General features: G+C 49.5%; 11 protein-coding genes across 11 annotated transcripts; 8 read left to right on the top strand and 3 right to left on the bottom strand.

The window, feature by feature from the left end:
- Nucleotides 1-327: 327 nt before the first annotated feature.
- Asppvi_000115 (uncharacterized protein) lies at nucleotides 328-1,881 on the top strand (the record flags this gene model as incomplete). Its single annotated transcript, XM_043296428.1, has 5 exons — nucleotides 328-588; nucleotides 655-785; nucleotides 839-1,051; nucleotides 1,110-1,302; nucleotides 1,366-1,881. The coding sequence occupies 5 exons, from the start codon at nucleotides 328-330 to the stop codon at nucleotides 1,879-1,881; spliced, it is 1,314 nt and encodes a 437-aa protein (XP_043152363.1).
- A 369-nt stretch (nucleotides 1,882-2,250) lies between these two features.
- Asppvi_000114 (uncharacterized protein) lies at nucleotides 2,251-3,197 on the bottom strand (the record flags this gene model as incomplete). Its single annotated transcript, XM_043296427.1, has 2 exons — nucleotides 2,251-3,066; nucleotides 3,132-3,197. 2 exons carry the CDS (start codon nucleotides 3,195-3,197, stop codon nucleotides 2,251-2,253), a joined length of 882 nt encoding a protein of 293 aa, XP_043152362.1.
- A 737-nt stretch (nucleotides 3,198-3,934) lies between these two features.
- On the top strand, nucleotides 3,935-5,562 carry Asppvi_000113 (LysM peptidoglycan-binding domain-containing protein; the record flags this gene model as incomplete). The annotated part of the gene is made up of 3 exons (XM_043296426.1): nucleotides 3,935-4,138; nucleotides 4,215-5,244; nucleotides 5,312-5,562. 3 exons carry the CDS (start codon nucleotides 3,935-3,937, stop codon nucleotides 5,560-5,562), a joined length of 1,485 nt encoding a protein of 494 aa, XP_043152361.1.
- Nucleotides 5,563-8,697: 3,135 nt separating this feature from the next.
- Asppvi_000112 (uncharacterized protein) lies at nucleotides 8,698-9,225 on the top strand (the record flags this gene model as incomplete). Its single annotated transcript, XM_043296425.1, has 3 exons — nucleotides 8,698-8,826; nucleotides 8,882-9,115; nucleotides 9,172-9,225. The coding sequence occupies 3 exons, from the start codon at nucleotides 8,698-8,700 to the stop codon at nucleotides 9,223-9,225; spliced, it is 417 nt and encodes a 138-aa protein (XP_043152360.1).
- A 204-nt stretch (nucleotides 9,226-9,429) lies between these two features.
- Nucleotides 9,430-10,377, bottom strand: Asppvi_000111 (uncharacterized protein; the record flags this gene model as incomplete). Its single annotated transcript, XM_043296424.1, has 1 exon — nucleotides 9,430-10,377. The coding sequence occupies one exon, from the start codon at nucleotides 10,375-10,377 to the stop codon at nucleotides 9,430-9,432; it is 948 nt and encodes a 315-aa protein (XP_043152359.1).
- A 494-nt stretch (nucleotides 10,378-10,871) lies between these two features.
- Nucleotides 10,872-13,113, top strand: Asppvi_000110 (transcription factor domain-containing protein; the record flags this gene model as incomplete). The annotated part of the gene is made up of 3 exons (XM_043296423.1): nucleotides 10,872-10,932; nucleotides 10,989-11,796; nucleotides 11,853-13,113. The coding sequence occupies 3 exons, from the start codon at nucleotides 10,872-10,874 to the stop codon at nucleotides 13,111-13,113; spliced, it is 2,130 nt and encodes a 709-aa protein (XP_043152358.1).
- Nucleotides 13,114-13,246: 133 nt separating this feature from the next.
- Asppvi_000109 (putative MFS transporter) lies at nucleotides 13,247-15,077 on the bottom strand (the record flags this gene model as incomplete). The annotated part of the gene is made up of 8 exons (XM_043296422.1): nucleotides 13,247-13,496; nucleotides 13,551-13,764; nucleotides 13,812-13,916; nucleotides 13,966-14,300; nucleotides 14,353-14,377; nucleotides 14,441-14,610; nucleotides 14,669-14,818; nucleotides 14,881-15,077. The coding sequence occupies 8 exons, from the start codon at nucleotides 15,075-15,077 to the stop codon at nucleotides 13,247-13,249; spliced, it is 1,446 nt and encodes a 481-aa protein (XP_043152357.1).
- A 671-nt stretch (nucleotides 15,078-15,748) lies between these two features.
- On the top strand, nucleotides 15,749-16,035 carry Asppvi_000108 (uncharacterized protein; the record flags this gene model as incomplete). Its single annotated transcript, XM_043296421.1, has 2 exons — nucleotides 15,749-15,796; nucleotides 15,850-16,035. 2 exons carry the CDS (start codon nucleotides 15,749-15,751, stop codon nucleotides 16,033-16,035), a joined length of 234 nt encoding a protein of 77 aa, XP_043152356.1.
- A 109-nt stretch (nucleotides 16,036-16,144) lies between these two features.
- Asppvi_000107 (uncharacterized protein) lies at nucleotides 16,145-17,104 on the top strand (the record flags this gene model as incomplete). Its single annotated transcript, XM_043296420.1, has 2 exons — nucleotides 16,145-16,254; nucleotides 16,324-17,104. 2 exons carry the CDS (start codon nucleotides 16,145-16,147, stop codon nucleotides 17,102-17,104), a joined length of 891 nt encoding a protein of 296 aa, XP_043152355.1.
- Nucleotides 17,105-18,631: 1,527 nt separating this feature from the next.
- On the top strand, nucleotides 18,632-20,159 carry Asppvi_000106 (uncharacterized protein; the record flags this gene model as incomplete). Its single annotated transcript, XM_043296419.1, has 8 exons — nucleotides 18,632-18,738; nucleotides 18,794-18,885; nucleotides 18,938-19,116; nucleotides 19,181-19,289; nucleotides 19,349-19,569; nucleotides 19,623-19,659; nucleotides 19,708-19,738; nucleotides 19,790-20,159. 8 exons carry the CDS (start codon nucleotides 18,632-18,634, stop codon nucleotides 20,157-20,159), a joined length of 1,146 nt encoding a protein of 381 aa, XP_043152354.1.
- An 897-nt stretch (nucleotides 20,160-21,056) lies between these two features.
- On the top strand, nucleotides 21,057-22,677 carry Asppvi_000105 (cytochrome P450; the record flags this gene model as incomplete). Its single annotated transcript, XM_043296418.1, has 2 exons — nucleotides 21,057-21,467; nucleotides 21,514-22,677. 2 exons carry the CDS (start codon nucleotides 21,057-21,059, stop codon nucleotides 22,675-22,677), a joined length of 1,575 nt encoding a protein of 524 aa, XP_043152353.1.
- Nucleotides 22,678-23,696: the final 1,019 nt, after the last annotated feature.

Below are 23,696 nucleotides of genomic sequence, written 5' to 3'. Positions count from 1 at the left end.
TAACGAGCAACTATGAGCTAGTGATTAGTGCCTATCCCCCTGCATATTGGGGCTAAAAAAATGTTGATGGCTGCAGTTTCCACAGCATATTTTAACTGGCCTACCAATCGGACGCCGTATGCCTGTTAGATTAAGTAGAAAAGCTCGTATTTCATGCAATCAGGCTGTGCACCCGGCACCACTGTTTGCCGCCCTTTCCTGAGTCTAAGCATAACAGAAGAAGTATGTATTGCACTCCTTTACGGTGAATATTTTGAAATGTTGAAGACTGACATACCCTCCAGCGAGTGTCTTTGACCTGGCGTGATATTCCCCTTAAAAAGAACAATGGCATTCTCATCAGTAGGAAGGCATTGGGCTTTCGGTGTCCTACTCGCTGTCCTTCCATTGCAGGCGAGCGCACTGAAAATATGGGACAGCCCAGCTGCCCTGGGAACGGCCATTCCAGCCGGCTGTCGTGCAGCTCTGACGACCAACATAACATGCCCAGGGAAGTTGATCACCGCCGCTGAGATAGTGAATGAGATCCCCCAGAATGAAACGTTTCTTGAACAGTTTTGCGAGACCACATGCAGAAATTCGCTTCAGGTATATCCTTTTCCACTGCCACGCCAAGGCATGCTCAAGAGCTCAGGTCGCTGATACCTCCCCCAGAGCTTCGCCACGCTTGTCAACACTCGCTGCGGTAATACCGTGTACCCCTTCGGCAACTCGACGAAGCAGTCTGGCAATGACATCGCAGTCCCCTTGCTGTGGGCGCAAAACGTCGCATGCCTTGAGGATTCGTAAGTTCAATGCAATGTGTGCAATGTCCTAGTTTTAATGAATATTTACATAGCAAAACCCATTCGCTATGTCTGCCATCAATCACAAATCATACCGCTAAAGCCTGTGACGATTGCACACTTCAGTATTTAGCTGGCATGCTTAATTCCACCTATGGGCACCGGAGAGTGAGTGAGGGCTCATTCTCCGCGCTCGCTTCATCCTGCAGCGTGGCTCCGACGGCATATCCCCATGGGACCGTCACATTCCCGCCTGCGCCCAGCAGGTACGGAAATTCTACGTGAAGCTTGCATGTTAGATGAGATACTGACGAGGTTAACCAGCACGTCTAATTCATCAGCACCGTGTTTGGGCACCGAATACACCGTGGCCCAAGGTGACACCTGCGAATCCATTGCAAAGACGAACAATGTTGCATACTATCGCCTTCTGAGCGACAACGGCATCGACCTGAAGTGTGAGAGCCTCACAGTGGGCACCAAATTATGCGTGGGTGATAGCTGCACGCTCCACACGGTCAGACACCCCTAATCTTCTGTGCATCCACCCCGTTTCTGCATAGCTGACAAGTTTCCCCAGGTTGCGGCGAATGAGACCTGCAAGGATATCCTTGCCGGCAAGGACTTCACCATCACCGAGCTCCTGGCCTGGAATCCAATCATTCACACTAAATGTGATAATCTCGCTGCGCTGGTGGGCCATACCATCTGCGTCTCACCTCCGGGCTCCAGAGACTGGGATATACCTATTACGGTGACTTTTAACGAAACATGGACAGTGCCCACGGGTGATTGGGTTCCGCTGCCTTCTGCCACTCAGGCCCCCAATGTGACCCGCACCGATCCATATGCCTTGGGCAGCGTTGGTACCGTGACCGCGACAGCGAACACGACCTATTCAAGTCTGGGAGCGTCCCGGATCACAAACTGCCCGGTCAAAGACCAGGATATTGAGAACGGATTTGAGTGGGCCCTGCTGCCGGATGACTGCAGCAGCAGCATGGAGCCGTATTGCACACCTTTTCTCGACCAGCCTGCCCCGCCCTCGACGACATTTGCCTCGAGCTGTCTGCCTAGTGTAATTATGGGGTGGTAAGCGAGGCTGAGAAAATATTTGAAGGTAGCATCCTGGCGTGAAATTTCGGTGTGAATAGCACTAGTGAAGGAATGCATGATTACCTGCGTCGTTAGTGTATACAATGTGAAGCCTTGGCAGATACTGCATGATTCAGATTTCGGAGAGTAAGCCGGCAGCCCCGGGTGGATCTAGGTCCGACCTTTTAGGCGATTTCGATTAGGCTCCTCAGCCGCTGGGGGTTACATGGTGCGATCTTGGCGGCGCATAATGCCTGCATGCCAAGAGATTATGGGGAGTACATTGTTCCCAAGCCCCAACGGAGGTCCCAATTAGAGTAAAGGATGCTGAGAGTTGGATTTCTCTTTTTCCTAAAGCGAACTAACCCGTCTACCTCTCAATCAGACTCCCGCGGGTGCCGTCATAGCCGGCCAATTCCACCAAACTTGTCGCACTGAGGAGTGCCATCATAAACCCCTCAAAGTCGGAGGTAGAAGGGTCCAGCCGGTTATGCCAGGCAATGTTCCCATGCTCATCGAGCCACAGAATTTTAATCAATCCAGACTCGATGGCCTCTCGGTCCAACAGGTAAAGACCAGCCTGTATTTTCAACTCCGCTAGAGCAAGATCCCGCCAAGCTTCCTCACTCTCCTCAGCCTGCGCCACTATTTCCTCATCATTCTGCCCACTCTTGTACTGCATATTACTCCCATCACCATCCATGTCAATAAGGCCATGAAAATCCGTGATACCTGGAACGCGGACTAACACCTGACGCCAAGAGTCTTCACTGCCGTCGTCAAAATCATAGCGGGTGGGGTCGTCCAGGATCTTATTCCCCCAGCCCCGCCATCCAGGCACCACAGATCTCTGTTTAAGCTCTTCGTATTTGCTTGTGAGGTCCGAATCGTAGCATGTCCGCAGCCAGACGGTCTGCAGACCTTCGCTGCGGACCAGGCTGATATTACGCTCGTGCACTGTCTGGTGTGTGGCTAGCACGCGCCTGATTTCCTCGCTGATTTCAGGTAGAGAGAGCTCGTCACGGTGCTGATATGGCTGGCAAGGGGTCAGACCTCCCGCTATCTTACTGTAGTGGGGAAATGAAGGAGATACCCAGCGTTCCAATAGCGTCAGCTTCTGCCATTCCCAAACGAGTCGCTCCCACTGTTCCTGACTCTCTCCCGCGGCATCGGTATCCCAACGTTCCTGTACTGCCGAGGTCAAACTAGAACAGAACCGGATAAATGCCGCATTAGTTTGGGAAAACCAACTGAAATGAAGTTGTCGAATGGTAGACGGCCGAATTCGGCGTCATTTTCCAGCGTTTCCTCCGACATTTGGGGGGCCTAAACGACGAAGTGGAATAAGCAGAGGGATGAAAGGGAGAGAAGAGATGGAGGATCAAATAATATCAGATATGCCCTAACAACGCTATTTACTCCAGTTGGCGTAGCATGGTGGGTCATTACAGGGATTTAAATTTTTTTTTTAAAGCAGTCAAATCAGGGCCTGGAGCGCCGCTTTCCTAGAATTATCCAGTGTTAAAGCTAGTTAGACCTCAGCTCTTTAGTGGTACTGGCCAGTGCTCCTCCAGGGTTGCTGCAAGCAAAGTGGGCTTCTGCTTATCTGAATAATAATAAATTAGAACTTCACCTTACAAGATGGTAGCTTTACCAGATACAGAAGGCAGCCGTAGGAAATATTAGTCTAAAAATATTCATGCCCCTGCGATGGCCCACTATACCAACAAAATCACCTGGCCACGGGGGTCAACCGAAGTAATCATCCGGGGATGTCAATGCGACCTCATCTAAGTAGCGTATTTTGCCAAAACTTGGTACAGAGGCTTGTGAGGCATGATAATTAGACCACTGCAGTCATCGCTTCATTTGCTCCCACAGGCTTAGTGCTGACAGATCGTTTAGTCGCCTTCATTATGTGGGATGGTCCGGTTCATTGTCCCCGGCCCGCAGTGAAAGTTTTCATAAGGGGAGAACATAATTTATAGCTCAAAAGAGGAGGTCGATCCCATCCCTCTTGTTAGATTCAACTCCATCCCAAGAGATCTGTTAAGATGGCTCTGCAAACTCTTTTGCCATATTCCCTCCTCTTAGGTGCCGCGCTGGCGAACCCCCATCTCAGTCGACGACAGGATGGCCCTGTCGACCCTGGCACGGCGACAGATTGTACCTGGTATGACACTGCTCTCGACAAGACCTATACGTGCCAGTGGTTCGAGTTCAACTGGGGATTGTCCCACCAGGACTTTGTGTCCTACGTGCGTCTCTCTCTCCTCCATTCTGACTTTCCGAATCAAACCCCAAACCAGTGCAACCAACTAACGTGCGTTGCAGAATCCCTCAGTCAAGGACGACTGCAGTGGCATCAAGGTAGGTAACTCCTACTGCGTCGAGGTCAATCATGGCACGCCTCGTCCGACCACCACCACCCCAACTAGCACGGCCACGCCGAAGCCCTCTCCGACGCAGGACGGTCTGATTGACACCTGCACGACCTTCTACATGGCCGTAGCAGGTGACACGTGCGACAAGATTGTCGCCAAGTACGGTACCTTCACGTCAGCTGAATTCCTCTCATGGAATCCTGCTGTCGGCGCGGACTGCAGTGGCCTCTGGGCAAAGACATACTACTGCGTCGGCATTCCCGGCACGCCAACCACCAAGCCTTCAACCACGGCGGTTCCGACAGGTGTCCCCTCGCCCACGCAATCGGGCCTCATCTCCACATGCAACAACTTCTACATGGCTGTAGCAGGTGACACGTGTGACAAGATTGTCGCCAAGTACGGCACCTTCACGTCGGCTGAATTCCTCTCATGGAATCCTGCTGTCGGCGCGGACTGCAGTGGCCTCCAGGCAAAAACATACTACTGCGTGGGTGTCCCCGGTACTCCAACAACTAAGCCGACCACCACCCCAACAACAACTCCCACTGGGCCGTCGCCGACGCAGACAGGCATCATCTCCACCTGCACTCAGTACCACAAGGCTGTGGATGGTGAGGACTGCGCGGGACTCGTGAAGCAATACGGCACCTTCACGCTGGACCAGTTCCTGTCCTGGAACCATGCCGTGGGAGCCGACTGCAGTGGCTTCTGGCTAGGATATTACTACTGCGTCGGTGTGCCTGGTACTCCAACAACTAATCCGACCACCACCCCAACAACAACTCCCACTGGGCCGTCGCCAACACAGACAGGCATCATCTCCACCTGCACCCAGTACCACAAGGCTGTGAATGGTGACGACTGTGCAGGACTCGTGAAGCAATACGGCACCTTCACACTGGACCAGTTCCTGTCCTGGAACCATGCCGTGGGAGCCGACTGCAGTGGCTTCTGGCTGGGGTATTACTATTGTGTTGGTAAGAGCGCACTTACTTCTCCTTCTCTTGCATTACCCTGGGAGACACCGAACTAAAATCCGCTTAGGGGTCCCTGGAACACCGACTAAGCCCCCCACGACAACCACCGCAGCCGGCTGCGCGAATGCGCCGACGCCGACCCAGCCTGGCGCCATTTGCGCATGTAACAAATGGCACAAGGTGGCTAATGGCGATGATTGCGTCACCATCGAGAAGCAGTACGGCATCAGCGCGGCCAACTTCAATAAGTGGAACCCGCAGGTGGGAACGAGCTGCTCAACTCTTTGGCTGGGGTACAATGTCTGTGTAGGCGCGTAAGCTCTTGGGATCAAGCATAGTCCTGATCATGTAACACAGTGTAGGTGACGGGAAATCTAACAAGGGAAGGGTTTCTTGGAGTTGCTCCTGAAGCTTCAAAAGACCTATGTGTGAAAACCTATATAACGTACGAGAGAATCTCGGAAGAACCATGATGTTTGAACTGTTTGGCCCACTGTGGACTGCAGGTGAGGAATTTGAGGAGAGGATCGGGGAGAATGTTAGGTTTAAATAAAGCAGCCACGATCACATGCTTCACCTCCGTACCACAGTATTCTTCAACAGGACAGTTACGTACAGCAGTAACACATTGGTCCAGCAGCCATATCGCCCAGGGACTTCTCGCCGCCAGGTCCAATACAACCGAAAAACTTTCAAGGCTTGTTTGGAAAAGATAGTGGGATAAGGAAAGAATGGCAACAGAAACGCTCTTTGCGTGTTTTCAGGCTCTGACGGGAATAAATACATCTGACCTCATGTGTGAAGCTGTTGCAGTGGCATTCAGGCTGGTAAGCTCGAGGATAAGTTTGGGTGGAACCGCATCATCGACCAGGCTCGGCGGCATGGCTAGACCGCGCAACGGGGCCTGAGAAAGATATTGACGGGAATAATGTTCAATAGCTAGCTATGACCTCGTCGGTGAATCCGGCATGAAGGTACTATAGAATAACCACTGAATTCATGATATACATACAAGAGAGGCGTCGTAAAAGTAGATGTACCTAGTTCCTCAAACTCAGCCTAGTCCCATTCCTCAAACATAAGGTCAGGGTTAAGTTCAGTCAAGTTCTCCTACTACAGCCCCAGATCCTGACTCTCCAGCACTGCAAACTGCTGCGCCAGCTGTACTGTTATATACCCTGCTTCCATAAGTGCATACTGCTGGCCTATGCAGATGCGCGGGCCCCTGTTAAAGGGAGATACTCCTATCCAGGCTGCAGATCCGCCCACTGCTCTGGATGGAATGCGTTCACATTAGGGCTATAAAAGACCCCGTAGTAGTGCATTAACCAGACACTGTATGTGATACTGAGCCCTTAGGGATGAAAATAGGTAGTTAGCCGTCTAGTCCGCCTCCTACAGGGAGGATAGTGTCTGTGTAGGCAAAGTAGGTGTTTCTAGGGATGATAGGGCGTATATGAAGGGCTAGTCAGTTAGCATTATTTAAAGTCCTTTAAATCAAAGCAGATGTACATCTGTTTAGAAAATACTTGAGATAGGTTAGATTATATAGTTGCTTATATATTAGTAGATAACTATTTAAAAGGGCCACCTCCTCATGCAGCTTAGCCTAGATGTGTAGGTGCTTAGCTAGTATAAAGAAATACAGAGACTGACGTCGTCCTAAGGGATATTCTATGCAAACATCCTACGCTGGATTCAAGTCCAGGTAATGCGGCTACTTTGACAGTCAGGAAACCTATTTACATTGCGGGCAGATAAGTACGACTACTAGATTCTTGTGTTCTACGGACGCTTGGCCCTATTGACTGCAATGGGCGAGCATCTAGGGGAAATATTTCCAGGATTCAAGGCTGGCTAGCGCTATTAACCGTCCAAGAGATGATCGGCGAAGCACTCGCCCGAGACCAAGCTAATTCTAAGGGAGCTCTGATAAAGATGTTTATCGACTGTGTCTCATTCCACMTTCTACTCATAGGGAGGATTTTGTCCTACCTCCTCATTCAACCGTTTTCGGCGAGTTCAGTGCAGGCACGGTTTATTGAGTCTAATATGTGAGACTGATGAACTTGTGGCTACTCATTTTTCGCATGGCTGTGATATAATGCACTGGATAAGAAATGAAAGCAACTCGATCAATCATGCGTGCGACTTGGCGCCTCATCTTATCAAGTTTCATGACTTGCAGTTATGATGTCCTAACAAGGGCCATGTCCTTCGTTCTAGGATAAGGTGAGAGCACTTAGGAGACATTGCATTTGTCGTGGCCACCTCAACACGGATTCTTTCTGCTAAAGCTTGTCAAATGCTTAAAAGAACATTTCAATATTGAAATATAGTAGGAAAAGCACGAGTAGAATTCACACCTGTACAGCGGCGCCTTGGAGCCGTCCTATAGCTAACATACTTACTAACCGAGCCTAGTTATCCTGAAATAATTTATAGAAGCAACCAAACAAAGGCCAGAGTGTGCGAGCAAAGGAGAGGGATATATAAATGAAAGACGGGTGCCCATTTTCACAGATGCGTGTCAGGTGCTTGGAGCGCAAGATCTGTCAGGAGGTCATATCAACGCATGGAGCAAAGTTTGCCCAGCATACTAAACGGTCTTCCATCTCAGTGCTCATCCTGATATTCATGACTTAAAGTCAGATTCAGTGGACTCCATGGTGGTTTTCCAATATGTCAAGTAGTTGCAACTGCTCTTCTCGGTAGAGGCCACACTCGACAGGTATATATCTGTAGATATACGTTAGCATCAGTCATGGTCAACACACCAAAAGGCTTCAGTCTTGCAAAGAAAAGAAGCTCAATTTACTGAAAGTGTCTGTCTATAATAAGAGCGGGTTGATCAGCTACGAGGCCAGGAGAAAAGACAAAAGAATGTGAGCTACCGGGATTCGAACGCGCGATGATTTCAGTAGGCGGACTTTCTTCGGCATTCGATCCAATCAGATTGTGAATTTGTGATACGCTTCCTCTGTCATCTGCCAGTCCATGTCTCAGAGCACCTCTGAACAGAGGCTATTTATATAACGTCCGTCTTCCCGCTGACATTAGGCCCCCTATATTATAGCCCGCTGGTCAAGAAAGACAGCGAGACAACTCGGCGATCAAGACCTGATGGACCACGTGACCCTTGTTGTCGAAGGTGGGTGATATCATGTTGTCTGATCTTCAAAATAGATTGCCMAGTTGGGACACCTGCTGTGCAAGGTAGCTTTGCAGGAGGCCTCAAATTGTGAGACATACTGAGACTCATCGAATGATCTCCTTTTTATTTTTGCATATTCGATGCTTGGATGTATACGCAAAATCGACGACATGATGTGCTGCGGACTATAAGAACCATCAACAACCCGGTCGCTTCAAACTGATCTAGCAGGAAACAACAAATTCATTGTCACTTTTGACTTCAGCACGCCAGAATCTGTGAAATTCATATTTTCCGTCATGAAGGTCCCTTACTTCCTTGCATTCCTTGCGGCGACTGTGTCCGCCCAAAATGTCGCCATCGGTCTGCCATCCGAAGGAGAGAACTTGACTCCAGGAAGTTCAACTGTGGTACAGATTCAAAGACCGGTATGTTTCTGACAGTCTACAACATAAGGATAGCAGCTGAGCAGATGCTTTTAAGAATTCCCTCACAGGGTCTCAGGAAATAGCCGTTGCGATCGGTCTATCTTCTTGCGCGGATTCCAAGTGTTGGACCGCGGCAGAGGTCATGGGCACTATTTTATATACCGGTCCCTTCAAGCCAGAGTATCATGAATCCAGCCAGCCACCTTATCAAAACTTCAGCGTGAACATTCCCGAGGCCATCGGAAAAGGGAAGGCGCAACTCAACATCGCCCATGTTTCCCTGGTTGGGGTAAGTTGCCTCGTCTTATCTGAGATGGAGAGGATGGTGCTGACTGCGTCGCACAGGCTGGCAATTTTCCGTATATGGAGACATTGAACCGGACGGTCCTTATTGCTTAGCGCTATGTAGTTCAAACAGAGACGCTCATTCATTAAACTTGTTCTATGACCTTGTCGAAAGACAGTCTAAATGTGGTGAATTGTATTCGAATTACATTCTTGATTATACTCAGTATTAATATGGAGATGTTGTTAAAGTTCTAATATTACAATTTAAATACAGTTCACTCTATTGACTCATTTCTGACATCCGCTTCATGGCAGTTATGCGCTTTCCTTCCTCGCGACAGAAGCAAAAGCCCCATCCATTTCTGCTCCTTTATCCGATTGCAGTGCCAGACGAGTGTAGTCACCGGGTTTTGTAGATCCATTTGGAATATGGAATCGCTTGTCGATCCGAATGAAGGTCAAAAGAGTAAGGATAAGGATCTCGAGGACAAAGTTGAACACGTAAAAGGGGGCCTTGGCATCGAACCAGGCTGGGTGGGTGACCGGTCGAGGTGTACTCCAGTTTGCGCCAGCCTTGAAACCCGCGATGAGAATGCACAGCGCAGACGATAGGACCACTATGATGACCTTGCTGGTCATACTTCCTTTCCCGAATGATTCCTCCTGCTCGGATCGCGGAAACAAAAACGCAACGAGGATATGCAGGATAGGAAGACAGGTAATGACGAGAAGAAGGGTTATGGCTGCCAGTTGGACATCGCGGCATTGCGACTGCGTATGCTTGTCGAGGGTATAAACGCTGACCACAATAGACGTGATGACCATGATCAAGGCTCCAGCGATGAGCGCGTAAAGGATCTTGTATGCAACCCGCAAAACGGGATTCCAGCCGATTCGAGGCTGCTTCGCTCGGAGGATACGCTGTGCAAGAATCAAGTTGATGATGTATATGAGGAGCACACCGGCATTGACAAAGATATTGGCGGCAATAGCGAGTCGGACGTTATGCTGTCGATTGGCCCAGGCGATGCGCAAGACCAGGGTGGTAATCCGTGCCATACAAAAGCCAAATAACATTCCTGATATAAGGAACTTGTGGCTTCTGCGTCGATTTATCTGGAGGATGGTCATGTTTGTAGCTGCAAACCCGATGTAGAGGGCGAGAAAGACGGCACAGGTGGGTACGTCGGGAATGACACTGGGTAAACCCCCAAGTCCAGCGTTGGGGGACGCATACGGTCCTCCTCGTTTGTCAAGCAGCATGGTGACCGCTGTCTCGTCGATATGGTGCCTTGCTTTTGATGAGATTGATGTTGAGATTTTATGTCCAAACAGTGTCCCCATCACGCTGTGAATATATACTTGGCCCTAAATGCCGATGAAGGATCTGCATCGGTGATTCGGCGAGTTGGGCCCCGACAGCGCGAAATGATTATCATCATCCTCATTTTAGCTCCCAGCTAGCTCGTATAGACCCCTACTGCACCCACCTGGTTGGACTCACTGCGTGGTGAAAGCTTGGGATGACAGAAAGAGAAGCCAATCAGGTGACGGAGGTGGCGCTGTCGGCTCGCACTTTCGTCCGCGGCCCAAAATTTCGTCCGCGACCGAACAACACTCTTGCCTCTTCAAGCCCCCATCTTCCTATCTTCCACTCCATCATCTCGGAGATCTCATCTCGGAGATAACCGCACGGAGGAAACTTGTCTCGTCCGACGATTTATCACAAACAGCAATAGAAGTCAGTTATTTTGGCAATGTCGAGTCCTCAAAGCGATATCACCGCTGTGCGGAAAGGAACAAAAAGCTGCACAGAGTGTAAGCGGGCATAAGACCACATCATCCAGATTTCATCTGTTTTAATCAACAAGCAGGCAGACGCCGTAAGGTTCGATGCGTCCGAATTTCCGAAGATGCTAAGTCGTGTCGGCAATGTGAAGAGCGAGGTTCAGCCTGTGTTGCGCAGTCTTCGACCAGACTGGGGTCCTCTCGAGCACGGTTCTCGTCTCGGAAAAGGATTACACAGCTGGAATTTCAAGTCACTCAGCTCACAAAAATTGTCAACAGTCTCCAAGTCAAACTTGGAAGCAAACCGTCCCAGGTAATAAACTCTAACACTGTTCAAGCTCCTGATGCGGAAGAGTCCGATGTCGACAGTAGCGGGTCGGATTTCCCCATGACAGATCGTCCATCCCATCTGCGCTCACTCTTCCAGAATGACTGGCTCAGTTTTGACACCACGCAAAACGAAAACAAAGCGCAAGGAAAAGTCTCCACGCACTTCTCGCGTCTCATGAGGCCTCGACTGCAGAGTTTAATCCCGCCAAAGGATGAGGTGACTGAGATTGCAGGGTCCTCATATGATTGGCTGACCATGTTACATACCCTCCTACCGCAACCCTGCACAGTTGTCTCACAGCAAGATCTCGTCGTCAGGTACGAGGAGATGTGTAGTCCTGATGTGAACATCGTTACTTTGGCATCGTGGCTCCTAGCGCTGGCGATCACGGCCCAAACCATTCCGCAAGATACGGAAAATCGTGAAGATCAGCTCAGAAAATGTCAGAAGCGGTCTGACCTTTGTCGAAGGATTACAAACACCATGGAGAGTACACTCTTGTGTCATGATCGATTGCTCGCAACAGTAGAAGGACTTGGGATGGCCGTACATTTTGCCCGACTGTGAGATTCCCACCTATGATTCATTCAAGCGACATGAACAAATGCTGATTCCGTAGCCATATCGGTCTAGGAAACTTCCAGAAGTCGTGGTTGACAATACGGCGGCTCATCGCCATTGCAGAGCTGATGGGCTTGCCTCGAAAATATCAGTCAGTTCGGCTCGACAAGCTCAGCGAGACCGATGACCAGCATTCCTACCACATGGCTCAACTTTGGCAATTGCTATGCAACGTTGAAAGACTGTCCGGAATGATTTTGAATCTACCACCTGATACTCGGCGTTACCAACCCTCACCCAGCCTACAGCTTATCGTCGACGGCGTTGTTCAGCCTCATGTGTATGTCACGAAGCTGCTGGATATCGCTGTTCGATTACATGAGATGGATGAAACAAGTGCCAGTCAGGGACCCGCGCTCGAACTCCATATGACTGCTCTGGAGATGGCTCGGGATCTGGGCAACCTTGCTGCTCAGACGCCCAGCACCTGGTGGCTTGTTAACGAGGCATCGCCGGTCAACGCCGCCCAAATAGTGCAATTCTTTCACTATACAATCTTGATGCGAGTATACCTTCCCATGGCCTTGCGTCAAGATTCGCGAGAGGAATATTTGTATAGTCGGCTGCCCTGCATGGACGCTTGCGCTGCTGTGGCAAGGCGCTATATTTTCATCAGACGAAAACTGCCCCCAGGCATGTTCGTCGGACAAGTAATAGACTTGCAAGCTTTCGCAGCTACAGCGGTTCTCTTGCTCTTGTCCCTCAACACCTTTCCGACGGACCGGCGTAGTTTTCATGTTGACACCAGTCAGATTCACGGCGTGATTGCCGAAGCAATCAAGATGATCGGAGAGAGATCCAAGGACCCCACGGGCTTTGAGTTTGCGGAACAAGCCTTTAATACGTTGTGTGCCCTTAATCAGCTTCTGCGACAGGAAGAAGACACTGCATCTGAGCAGACACTGACCCTGCAAGTTCCTCTACTTGGGAGGCTGCATATCCGTCGGAATGTGAAGTCCACCCAGATGACTGCGTCCAACGCGAAAGCATCGTCCCCATTGGCTCCTTCTTCTCAAGCTCAGAGGCAAGATGATGTATCCGCTGCTTTGCTACAGGGTCCGGTTGGCTATCAGCTGGGTACTGCCATGGACGGCGCAAGCGCCGTCCCAAATGGATGGCAATGGAACGACTTTTCCTGGTCTATTGAAGATACCCATGAGAGCCTATTCCATGATGCTTTCATGGGTGATAGTTTAGAACAGGCTGCCTTGTGGTACAATACACCCAATGATGCATTTGCCACATGGAATCTGTTCTGAGAAGTCGACAGTCCACGACGACGGGGCTCTATACTACTCCAACTAGCAGCAAGGAAAGTGTTGTATTATTCAGACTTCGAATGAGTCAACAACCAGCCAATCTCAAGAAGGAACAAAGAATCTCCGTCATCAATCATGCCTCACCCATCGTGGGGCTAGCTTTTCGTCCTTCGATGACTATGACAGGGGTGATTGTGAGAATCAGAACCGCAACGACTACCGCCACCTGTGTTCCGAAAACCGCCGCAGTCCCGTCTTTGGCGATCCAGGAAGGCTGAAAGTACCCGACAGAGAAGCCACTGGCTGTACGCCAGGCATTGATGATGGCTGAGACTACTGTTGACTGGTCGGGATATTTCTCGAGATTGTATGCCGTGATCGAGCTGTTGCATACAGTAATTAGCTGATTGAGTAAATGCTGGTAATGGCAGACTCACACTGTACTGGAGATCATGCCAAACACAACCATTAGCCAGCCAAAGGCGAGGCCGATCCAATGCTTATGGTAGTTCAGGATCATGCCGTATGTCAGCAGTCCACAAGCCATGACACCAACGGCAATCCAGACACCATGAAGTCTGTACTCGGGGCGCCACTTCTGCTGACGTGATTTTTCGATCCAGCCATTAAACCAATAGCCAAAGGCATATCCTATCAGTGTCAGAACACCGATCACAGATTCGGGGGAGGCTGCTCACCAAGTAAGCCTCCGATGATTGGAGCCCACCGCAGTGATGCCGACTGGACTGTGTCGAAAAGGTAGGGAGGCTGCGCAACAAACGTGGAAACGGTCACAGTTATACCTAGCATCGCCTGTCAGATATACCTTATGTTGCGAAAGTAAGAACCCACCGATCGGCCAGCAAAAGTTGACCATTGTTGCAATTCCCGTCAGTAGAAGCGGGAGCTTAAAGATGTATATGACAAGGATCTTGGTCCAGTAGGCTAGAGTGCGCCCGACCGGTAGGTTGTGATTCTTAATTCCGATCATCGATTGCAGGCGCGAATTACGCTGACATTGCTGTCCCCTAGCATAGTAAGTCTCGCGTCCGAAGAGAAAGATCAGGATCGTCGACAGCGCATAGAAGGCTGTCAGAATACCAAACGAGACCTTCCAATTGCTGCCGGCACCGATATATCCGGCCAGGGCAGGGCCTAGAAAGGGCCCGATCAAGAAGGTAGTACCCCTGGAAGTCAGTTAGTAGATTCCGATTTACACGTCTCGATGTCCGACCATACCAGATGTTGATCATCTGAGGCCAGTCTGGGATGAATTGTTAGCTACCGCCATGTCATATTAGGTTGGATGAGTACGAAATCTGTATACCCTTTGGCTMATACATATCATGAATGATCGGCAAACCGACAACTTGTGGGATTGTACCAAAGAAACCCTGGAGAGAGCGAAAGGCAGTGAAGATGCTATAGTTATTGGATAACGTCGCACCAAGGACCATGAACGTGGTGATGAACTGCGGCCACAACCACACCGGGAGACTGTTCGTGGTGTTAGTCCACGTCGTTACTGGTGCTGATGAACCGGATGAAGACATACCGTCCATATGCCTCTATCAATGGTATGGCCATCAGACCACCAACACCCTGTAACAGGATGCCGTAGTTCATACTGGTCGCGGAATGATCAACGCTGACCCCCCACTCCAACGCTTGAGGCACGATCAATGTTGCGCCCCAAGTCATTCCTCTGATTTTGGATCGATCAGCATCTGATAGAGATGTGGATCGTACTGCCAGACAGCAACATACCCATCAGCCAAAATAGAGCTTGACAATAGTGCGATAAATACAAGAAGTTTTTTTCTTGGACTCCATTTTCGAGGATATCGACAATCTTCGTCATCAATCTCGGTGACATGACTTTCTACTTTTGATTGAGTAACATCCGTACTCATATTGGGCTTTTCACCTGCAATGACCGAGTCTTCGAATCTGGACTCACTCATGATGGCCAACCCGGCAGACAAGACGTTCTGTAAGATTAAATGTTCAAGACACAACTATACTGCAGAATCAGGACAAGGATAGGATATAAGTCTGACAAGGCACTCAATATCACTAGAAAGCGGAAAATTACCGGGAGGCAATTAAGGACAGGAGACGCTACGCGGCCGGAGGAATGTGCTGTTCGAATTGCCCAATTACGTGCACGACGAGAATACAAAGCCTCGTGCAAGCCACCACCTAGACGACTCAAAGATATTAATTGTCTTGGCAAGGAATAGCCCTCGGCCCTCTTGTCGTTTTATGGGATCTAGAACCGGCCGCAGAAGTGATTATCACCAGAGCCGTAATCGCAGTGAATAGTCACGATAATGAGGGGCAGGCAATTTGCGGCACAGCTCACTAAATCTATAGTGAACACTAGTACCGCATGGCGTGAAAGTGATAGCAGGGATCAGGTAGACTCAACCTTGTAGGTTTAATTATGTTGAAACTGGCCAAAGTTAGTGCGCAACTGGCAATTTTTATGTGTATTTAGTGCAATGATACTTTGAATCCGGAAAGAACAAAAGCCATGGGATAATTCCACACACGCTGCGGGATCGTGATAAAGATAATTCCACGCAGGAGCATCTGCAGCAACACCCCGCTAGTTTCTCCTCCAACAAGCATCATGTCTTCGCCTGCTGCTGCTGCTGCACTCGCAAGTACAGTGACCTCGGTCGGTTGAAGATCCCCGAGAGACGGTATGTGATACTCATTCATGACTTCTAGGCTGCGGCCCTCGGTTTCGTTCCTGTTGCGGTTCGCTTTCAGCTGTTCGATATCTTGGCAGATCTTGACAAGCCTGTGAGCGGACAAGATGTCTTGACGGCCCTCCAAGATCGGTCCAACGGGAAAACAAGACAGGATGTACCATGTATGCACCTTGTCTCCTCCAGATCAACGGCATCTCTCTGACTTGTTACACCTGCACTAGGTTCACTTTTAATTCGTGAGACCCCCTTCAGGTAGACTAGACTCGTCGAATGGACGTTTACTTTGCGTCTTAGAGGACACACTGTATGCCATGTCCGGCTTGGGCTTTGTTGACTTTACCGGAGAGAATCTGTACCGTGCCAATGCCATAACCAAGCATCTGGCTGCCACTCCTTCCGCCCAACATGGAGTTGTGCACTTGTAAGATCTTATCCTTGATCCTGCTTCAAGTTTCTATTCACTGGATGTACTGTGGCTAACTGTTCGCAGTACCACGGAAGCCCTTCTTGGCGGTGCATTTTTGATGCGAAAACTGGAGGCAGAAAACTTTCAGTATCCATTTAAAGAGCGGGAGACGCCGTTCCAGTTCGCATACAAAACAATGGGCCAAGAAGAGCTCGCAAAGGAGCATACCTATTCTATTATGGCTGCAGAAGGCCGCATGGACAGTTTTAATCATTTCATGGTGGGCAAGTTTATGAAGACAAATACCGCCCCAGACCGTGTCCGAGCCCTGGGGTACGATCTAGAATCGGTTCTTAACGACGCGCAAGCCTCCACTCCGCTGACTATGGTGGACATTGGCGGAGGCCGCGGGGAGATGCTGCTCGATTTCAAGGCAGCATTTCCCCAGCTTCAGACTTCGGACCTGATCGTCCAAGAGTTCAATCACGATATTACCGATATCCCTGGGGTTACCCTGGCTACGTGGAACTACAAGGACGAAAGTCCGCAACCGATCAAGGGGGCGCTGATTTACCATTTGGCTCATATTCTTCACAATCTGTCAGACCTGGAAGCCGTGCGTCTGTTGAAGAAGATATCGGAGGCTATGGCTCCTCACTCGCGATTACTGATTCATGAATTTGCGAAGAATGTCAATTATGCGAAGATGCACGCCGCTATGATCGCCTTGTGTGGAGGTCGAGAGAGAAGCTCGACCGAATGGCATCAAATGGCTGACTTGGCTGGGCTTCGAGTGACATTCGAAACTTATCCGCCGTTTGGAGAAGGCTTGATTGAAATGAGGATGGTGGAGAGATCTGTTTAGATTGAATATTACTTGCCAATCGCGGCAAATAGAATATTAATTGAACTACTGTCTCTATGATCCTTGTCTTTATAGGCTATTTTGATGGACACCTTCCTGAGTCCAATCTTTTGTCCAATGATTGCCAGAGTGCGGTTCTGAGATATAGCCCTCACCGGGAAATACTCTAACTGGAGGACATTTTCGTAAATAGCAGGGAAGGACCGGGGATATGATCTGAAATTAATTCAATCTAATGGTGCCAACATGATTCGACGGCTTCTAAAATTCGTATGCAACTAGACCCGGTCCACTACCGGGATTTGCTTGTGGCCTGATACTGTCCTTTTGTGCTCCATATCCATAGGCCGAATAGCGACTGGAAAGTGAATACATTTCATGATATATACGGCCGTGATCCGAAAACTGGCTCAGGATAAGAGATGTCCTGTATCCGTCAATTCAATTTTCGAGTTTCATACATACTGGGCTAGTTGTTTACGTGATAGTCTGCTTGTCTTCTCCGCGGACGGAGTATTCCGAATCACTGTAAAGACCACTAAAAAGCCCGTGACACTTAGTGGCACATCATCCCTGTAGTTTAATTCCACTACCAGCACAGATTCGTTGACCATGCACACGAGCGGATGCCATGTACCAATGAGGATGCTGTGTGCCTATTGAGCACACGAGTACTTACTGCCAAGGAGGCTTCCAAGTATCCGACTCGAGGCTTGCTCCCTTGATATTTACGGTCCTGTCATTCATTGGCTACCTCTGCGTATCAGTCGGTTTTATCGCATGAGCCCGAATAGCTTCGACGGGGCAATCATCGGAACGATTTCCTGCTCCATGTTCCGTCTCTATTGTCCGATTTTGGTTGTTGCTGCTTCAATCATCCCTGCTGTATATCCGATGTAATTTACCTATCGCTTTGCCTTGATAGCTGTGCATATGAATTGGCGCGAATCAGGGGTAATAACCAATGGTAGTCAGGAGTAACTTGGTGACGAGTACGAGTGTTGACCTGGAGTTTCAACAGATGTGTCAAAGCCTGTTGTGCGATAATGGCTGAAGCCAAGGACAGGGGTTCACCATATGCTTGATTTCCGTTAGCATTCTTGACTGTTCAAATTTGCTCTGTCAAATCTCCTAGTCCGAGTTCGCTGGGATTCAACATCCTACGGAAATATTTATCCATTTTCTGAAAACATGAGTTCCCTCAGTTGCCTTGCGAATAGCTCTGCTCAGTACTACTCGGCCTTGGTCATAAAATGTCCACTGCATTAGGGAACGATACCAACTATGGTGAGTCTCTACCCTTTGGCTCTTGGTTGCAAAAGCACAGAGGGAGTTGTAACGCGCCACTGACACTTAAGCCAATTCTTCAAACAGCTGGTCCGTACATCTATGTAGCATGGGTTAGTTGCTACTCTCGTTCCCTGCGCAACGGTGGAGAAAATTGACAGAATCGTGCTGCAGGCTTTGACGGGAATCGCAGGGCTAGCGTTGGCCTTTCGGTATATCACCAAGACATGGATTCGATGGATGCTGCCTCGTGTTAGTTCCCCCGAAAGAGTATGGGGTTTGGAGGATATTCTGTACGGCACTGCATATGCGTTTGATATCGCGCACATGGTCTTTATTCAGCGCAGGTCGGTGTTCCGAGCCTGAAACTGTCACTCAGATTCTTTCTGACACATTGAGAAGCTTTGAAAATGGTCTCGGGAGGCACATGTGGTTCCTGTCGGATGCGGAAAGAAACTGCGCGTTGAAGAACGAGTTCATTTCCCAACCGCTGGGTGAGTGTCTTTCCTTGTCGATTGATGTAGACACTCATGGACCGTCTTCCAGCTGTCACTGCCTCCATGCTAAGTCGCTCCGGCATGATGTGTTTCCTCTACACGTGCTTTAGCAGCGTCGATAAGCATATCCGCGTATCCATCCTCGTATGCATGGCAATACAGGTCGTGGTGAACACGGTTACTGCGATTCAGATTATTGTGCAATGCGGCCCCAATCCCTACCATGCGGTATGCGGCCTCCCTCCCTCTGGAGATCGGTTCCTGAAGATAGCTGACCGGTGCAACTCTATAGTCCAATCGAGTCAGCTATTTCCACTATATGTGGGATAATCTACCAGCCGATGGCTCCGTGGTCTGTCAATCACCAGAAGTTCAAACGACGATAGGATTCGTTCAGGGTGGTATGTCCTCCAGCTACATTCTCCCAGTACTCCTGCACACTGTACTGATAGATCGCCAGGCTTCAACACGACCATCGATTTCTTTTTGACGGCACTCTCAGCGGTGCAATTGTGGCGTTATACGATACGGGCAACGGACTCGGCTCCATCGCAGCACAAGCCACTATTCAGTCGCATTCGGCGAATGTCACGACAAGCGCTCTTTCGTCGTCTGTGGCAGACTGTTAGCCTCAGCGGGCCGTTGCTGCTATCAGGGATCGCCTCTATTGTGAAGACATATGTACGCAACAAGTCATCTAAAACTTTTGCTATAGCTGACTGAATGGAGTACAGTTACTTAAGACCCTGGGTGAGCGGAATGATATTACCCGTGAGTTATCACCAGCATATTATTTGAGGCAACGCTAACAGCTCACAGATAACACTGTCCCCTTTATTCTATGGGTCAAGTAAGTGTACTTCCGTATTCTTCCAGGCCAACATGGTCTGACGTCCCAAAGGATAGAGAATTACAGCATCCTCCTCGCAACGTTCGCGCCGATGATCCGTCTCTTCGTGTCGATGGTGTCCTCAGACAAAGGACAAAGTGGCAGTTACTGGTCCAACAGTCGGTCCAAGAGTAGCCACCCCGGCCTGGAACTAGATTCGCAACCGCATGCGCAAAGGAAGGGAGCGGTGGTCATGTCCGTCTCTGCCGGGGAGGAGGCGGTCCAGCATGGGGATGATCAGTGGAAAAGGGCCAGCAGTAGAGCACACCAGAGACATCGTAGCAGTGACGTGCAGGATGCCTCCAACGGAGTGACTGTTCGAACGGAGATTGTCGTCCGGGTGTCGTCGGATAAGACTTCGACAGAGAGGCTGGTTATTTGAGTATCAGCTTGAGGCGATTCATCCTATCAGCGAAAAGTATTGCTTCTATTACACATTAAGTGAAAGGTGTACTAACAGATTCTGTCAATCATACCTAGACCTATCCCTCGAGAAGCTCAGAGAACCAGAATATGACATAGATAGCTCTCAAGGGATATGTGATGTTCCTTTCATATCGAGTCTGGATCAGTCCAGATGAGTCTGTCTTCATGGTTGGTAATTGTCATACCCGTATTATCCAAGGGCTAGAACTATCAAAGCATTTCCAGCCCGGAGAAAGCGAGAGTAGTTGCCAACGCGTATCCTTCCGGTCTGCGAAATGTTCGGATCATATATACTTATGTGACCGGGCTGGCTCTTGTTGCAAATGCCTTTATCATCAAGGACCCGTCGAGGAGCATACCGAGACTCGGTCGGGGCTGAAAGGAATGACCATGGAAACAATGTAGGTATGATGCTACTAAAAAAGACTATTGTTGAACTATGCTACCTACTCACCATCGTAAATTCTCTTTTGGGTGTTAAGCCAGTGCCATGGAGTCTGCTTCTGAGTTATCCCCGGCGACCAAGGCAACCACCAATTCAAGCGTGAGAGCGATGCTAGCGACGGTAAGTCTATACGAAGTCCATCCAGGTGATCATGATTTGAACATAAAAAGATGTATAATATTTTCCCATCTATGTTTCAGTCAGAAGACCCTCCCAAGTCAAGCCGGCGCAGTGGCGTGAAAGAAACCGATGTCGCTTTTTATACCGACCTCGGCTTTCCGCAAAAGCGACCTCGCTTTCTCACTGGATATATCAAAGGGATCGAATTCGATTCAACAGGACAATCTTACTTGTTGGATAATCGACTGCATACTGCTCATATAATTTACTGGTTGTTGCTCGACCACCATGGACTCCCTGCTGAAGAACCTCACCTACATTGATTTTGCCCTCCTCCTCATCACAGTGCTCATTCTTCGCATTTTATATCGGGCATTCCTGTATCCAGAGTTTCTTACTCCCCTGCACAAACTGCCTACTCCACGGCACCGGTCACTGACCAGGGGAAATTACACCAAGTCTGATTCATCGTCACATATCGCTCGTTTGCGGCATTGGAAGGAAACGGTCGCGAACCGCGGCCTCATCAGATATTATCTCCCAGGGAATCAGGAGAGAGTACTCGTCACAAGTGTGGAAGCTCTGAAGGATATTCTCGTGTTCAAATCCTCTGATTTCGTGAAGCCCGCAGCGGTCAAACAGCGTCTGTCCCGCATTACAGGGAATGGGTTGCTTCTGGCTGAAGGAGAGGTCCACAAGGTCAGCGCACTGGCAGGTTTTCAATCACAAGGATTAACAGGTATAGATGCAACGAAAAAGTCTCATGCCGGCGTTTTCTTTCCGACACGTAAAGGATCTCTATCCGGTTTTTTGGTCCAAATCAGTTGAGATGGCCAGGCGCCTCGAGAGCGAGATCCTTGATATCAATGCCAATAACAGAGGCCTCGTTGAGGTGAAAGGATGGGCAACACGGGCGACGCTCGATATCATCGGCTTGGCCGGGCTGGGACACGACTTTGACTCCCTACAAAACCCAAAACGTTCACTTATGCGGCAGTATCGGCAGTTGCGACAGGATCCATCTCCATTGGAGACTGCGCTGACTACCTGCCTCATGTTCCTGACCGACTATGCCGACCAAGTTGTATCCCTGCTGCCGACCAAACGAATGACACAGATAAAGGCTGCATCGCAGGCTATCCGAACGGTTTGCCACGGAGCACTTGAAGCCAAGAAGAGGGAAAGGACATCAGGCTCATCGGGCCAGGGAGACATGGATATAGCAACTGTTGCCTTGGATAGCAAAATGTTCACTGATAGCGAGCTGGTGGATCAAATGATGACTTTTTTGGCCGCTGGACATGGGACCACGTCCCACGCCCTTCAGTGGGCCATATACGCGCTCTGCAAACATCAGGAGATACAGGATCGCCTTCGAAAAGAGGTTCGTTCGCATTTTCCATCCATCGCTGACGGCGGATCTGGTCCCTCGGCTACTCATCTGGATAGCCTACTGTATCTGCGAGCAGTTTGTAATGAAACCCTACGCCTCTATCCTCCTGTGCCGTCCACCATCCGAGAAGCACTACGTGACACAACTGTGGCTGGCTATCATATTCCCAAGGGCACCGTCTTTATCATCTCCCCAGCGGTCACTAACGTGGATGTGGAACTCTGGGGCCCCGATGCTGAAGAGTTCAAGCCTGAGCGCTGGATGCAAGAGGGATGTGCGAATTCAGGAGGAGTTAGCGATGCTGTGGGATTCCTCACCTTTCTTCAAGGTCCACGCAGCTGCATCGGGGCCACATTTGCGAGGGCTGAATTGGCGTGTTTGCTGGCTGTGCTTGTGGGTCGATTCCGGATGGAACTCGAGGACCCCAACAGAGAAGAAGAATTAACTAAGCGGGGAATCGGCGCTGCACCTGCAGATGGATTGCGTGCCAGGTTTGAGGTTATTGAAGGATGGTAGGAATTGCACAGGAGCTTTTGTATGAGCTATGTTACGTAGTGACTGAAATGTGGTGGGAATAGACCATTTCTAGTACCTAGTTTCTTTCAGGCAGTTGATTTGCTGCCTCCATCCGTCCCATCATTATTAGTCACCATCATTCAGCCATCATCGGCAACTCGGCACGAGAAGAGGCGCTCATTGGATGCTGGACATTCCAAAGCACTTCCACTTCATAGACCTTGAGGATTTCATTATTGTTCCTGACAGTAGCTACAGTCTCGACTCTACACAACCAGAATGAGAGGGAGAAAGGTAAACCATGTGGCGTGCGTATATTGTCGCCAAATGAAGGTATTCGGAAACAACACCCCCTCCTCTACAGAAAGCAGTCTAAGTTCAGCAGAGAGCGTGCGATCGTTACGATCAACTTCCTGCCCCTTGTACAAGATGCTCCAAGGCAAACAAAGTGTGCTCAATCGACCGGTCTTTCCGGCGGCAAAAAAAGCGACAGTGAGCCATTGGAGCCACGGTCCGTGATGGTTATAACAGATCTGATATGAAACAGGAGGCTAGCCGAAATCGAACAAGAGCTGCAGCAAGTCAAGAACCAGTTGCAAAGTCAAGACCAGCGATACCAGAATAGGGTTAACAATGTCATGAGCGCTCGCTCATGTCCTCGTATAAACGGGGAAACCGAGAGTACTGATCTATACTCGATGGACAGAACCATTGGGAGTGTCTGCATACCACAACCATTGGTCCAGGCCTTTTTGAACGAGTAGGACTATCTATGGCCATGTCACTAACAAGGCTCTGACTAACAGCATACTAGATATTACGCCAATTACCACATGTTCCTCCCCATTCTTCCCGGTCAAGCAGGCTTCCATCCCTATACTCATTCGTCTGATCTCCTTTTCTCAGTGGTGATGTTGACTGCACTTAGACGAATGTCAGAGCACCATGACCTCTATTTGTCGCTTGTTGATGCGGTGAGATCGCTGTTGGCGAATCATTTGCTGCTCGCAAGTGGTACC

The sequence above is a fragment of the Aspergillus pseudoviridinutans genome (assembly GCF_018340605.1).
Source record: "Aspergillus pseudoviridinutans IFM 55266 DNA, scaffold_1, whole genome shotgun sequence".
Classification (NCBI taxonomy): domain Eukaryota; kingdom Fungi; phylum Ascomycota; class Eurotiomycetes; order Eurotiales; family Aspergillaceae; genus Aspergillus; species Aspergillus pseudoviridinutans.
This window is presented reverse-complemented; position numbering and strand designations above follow the sequence as displayed.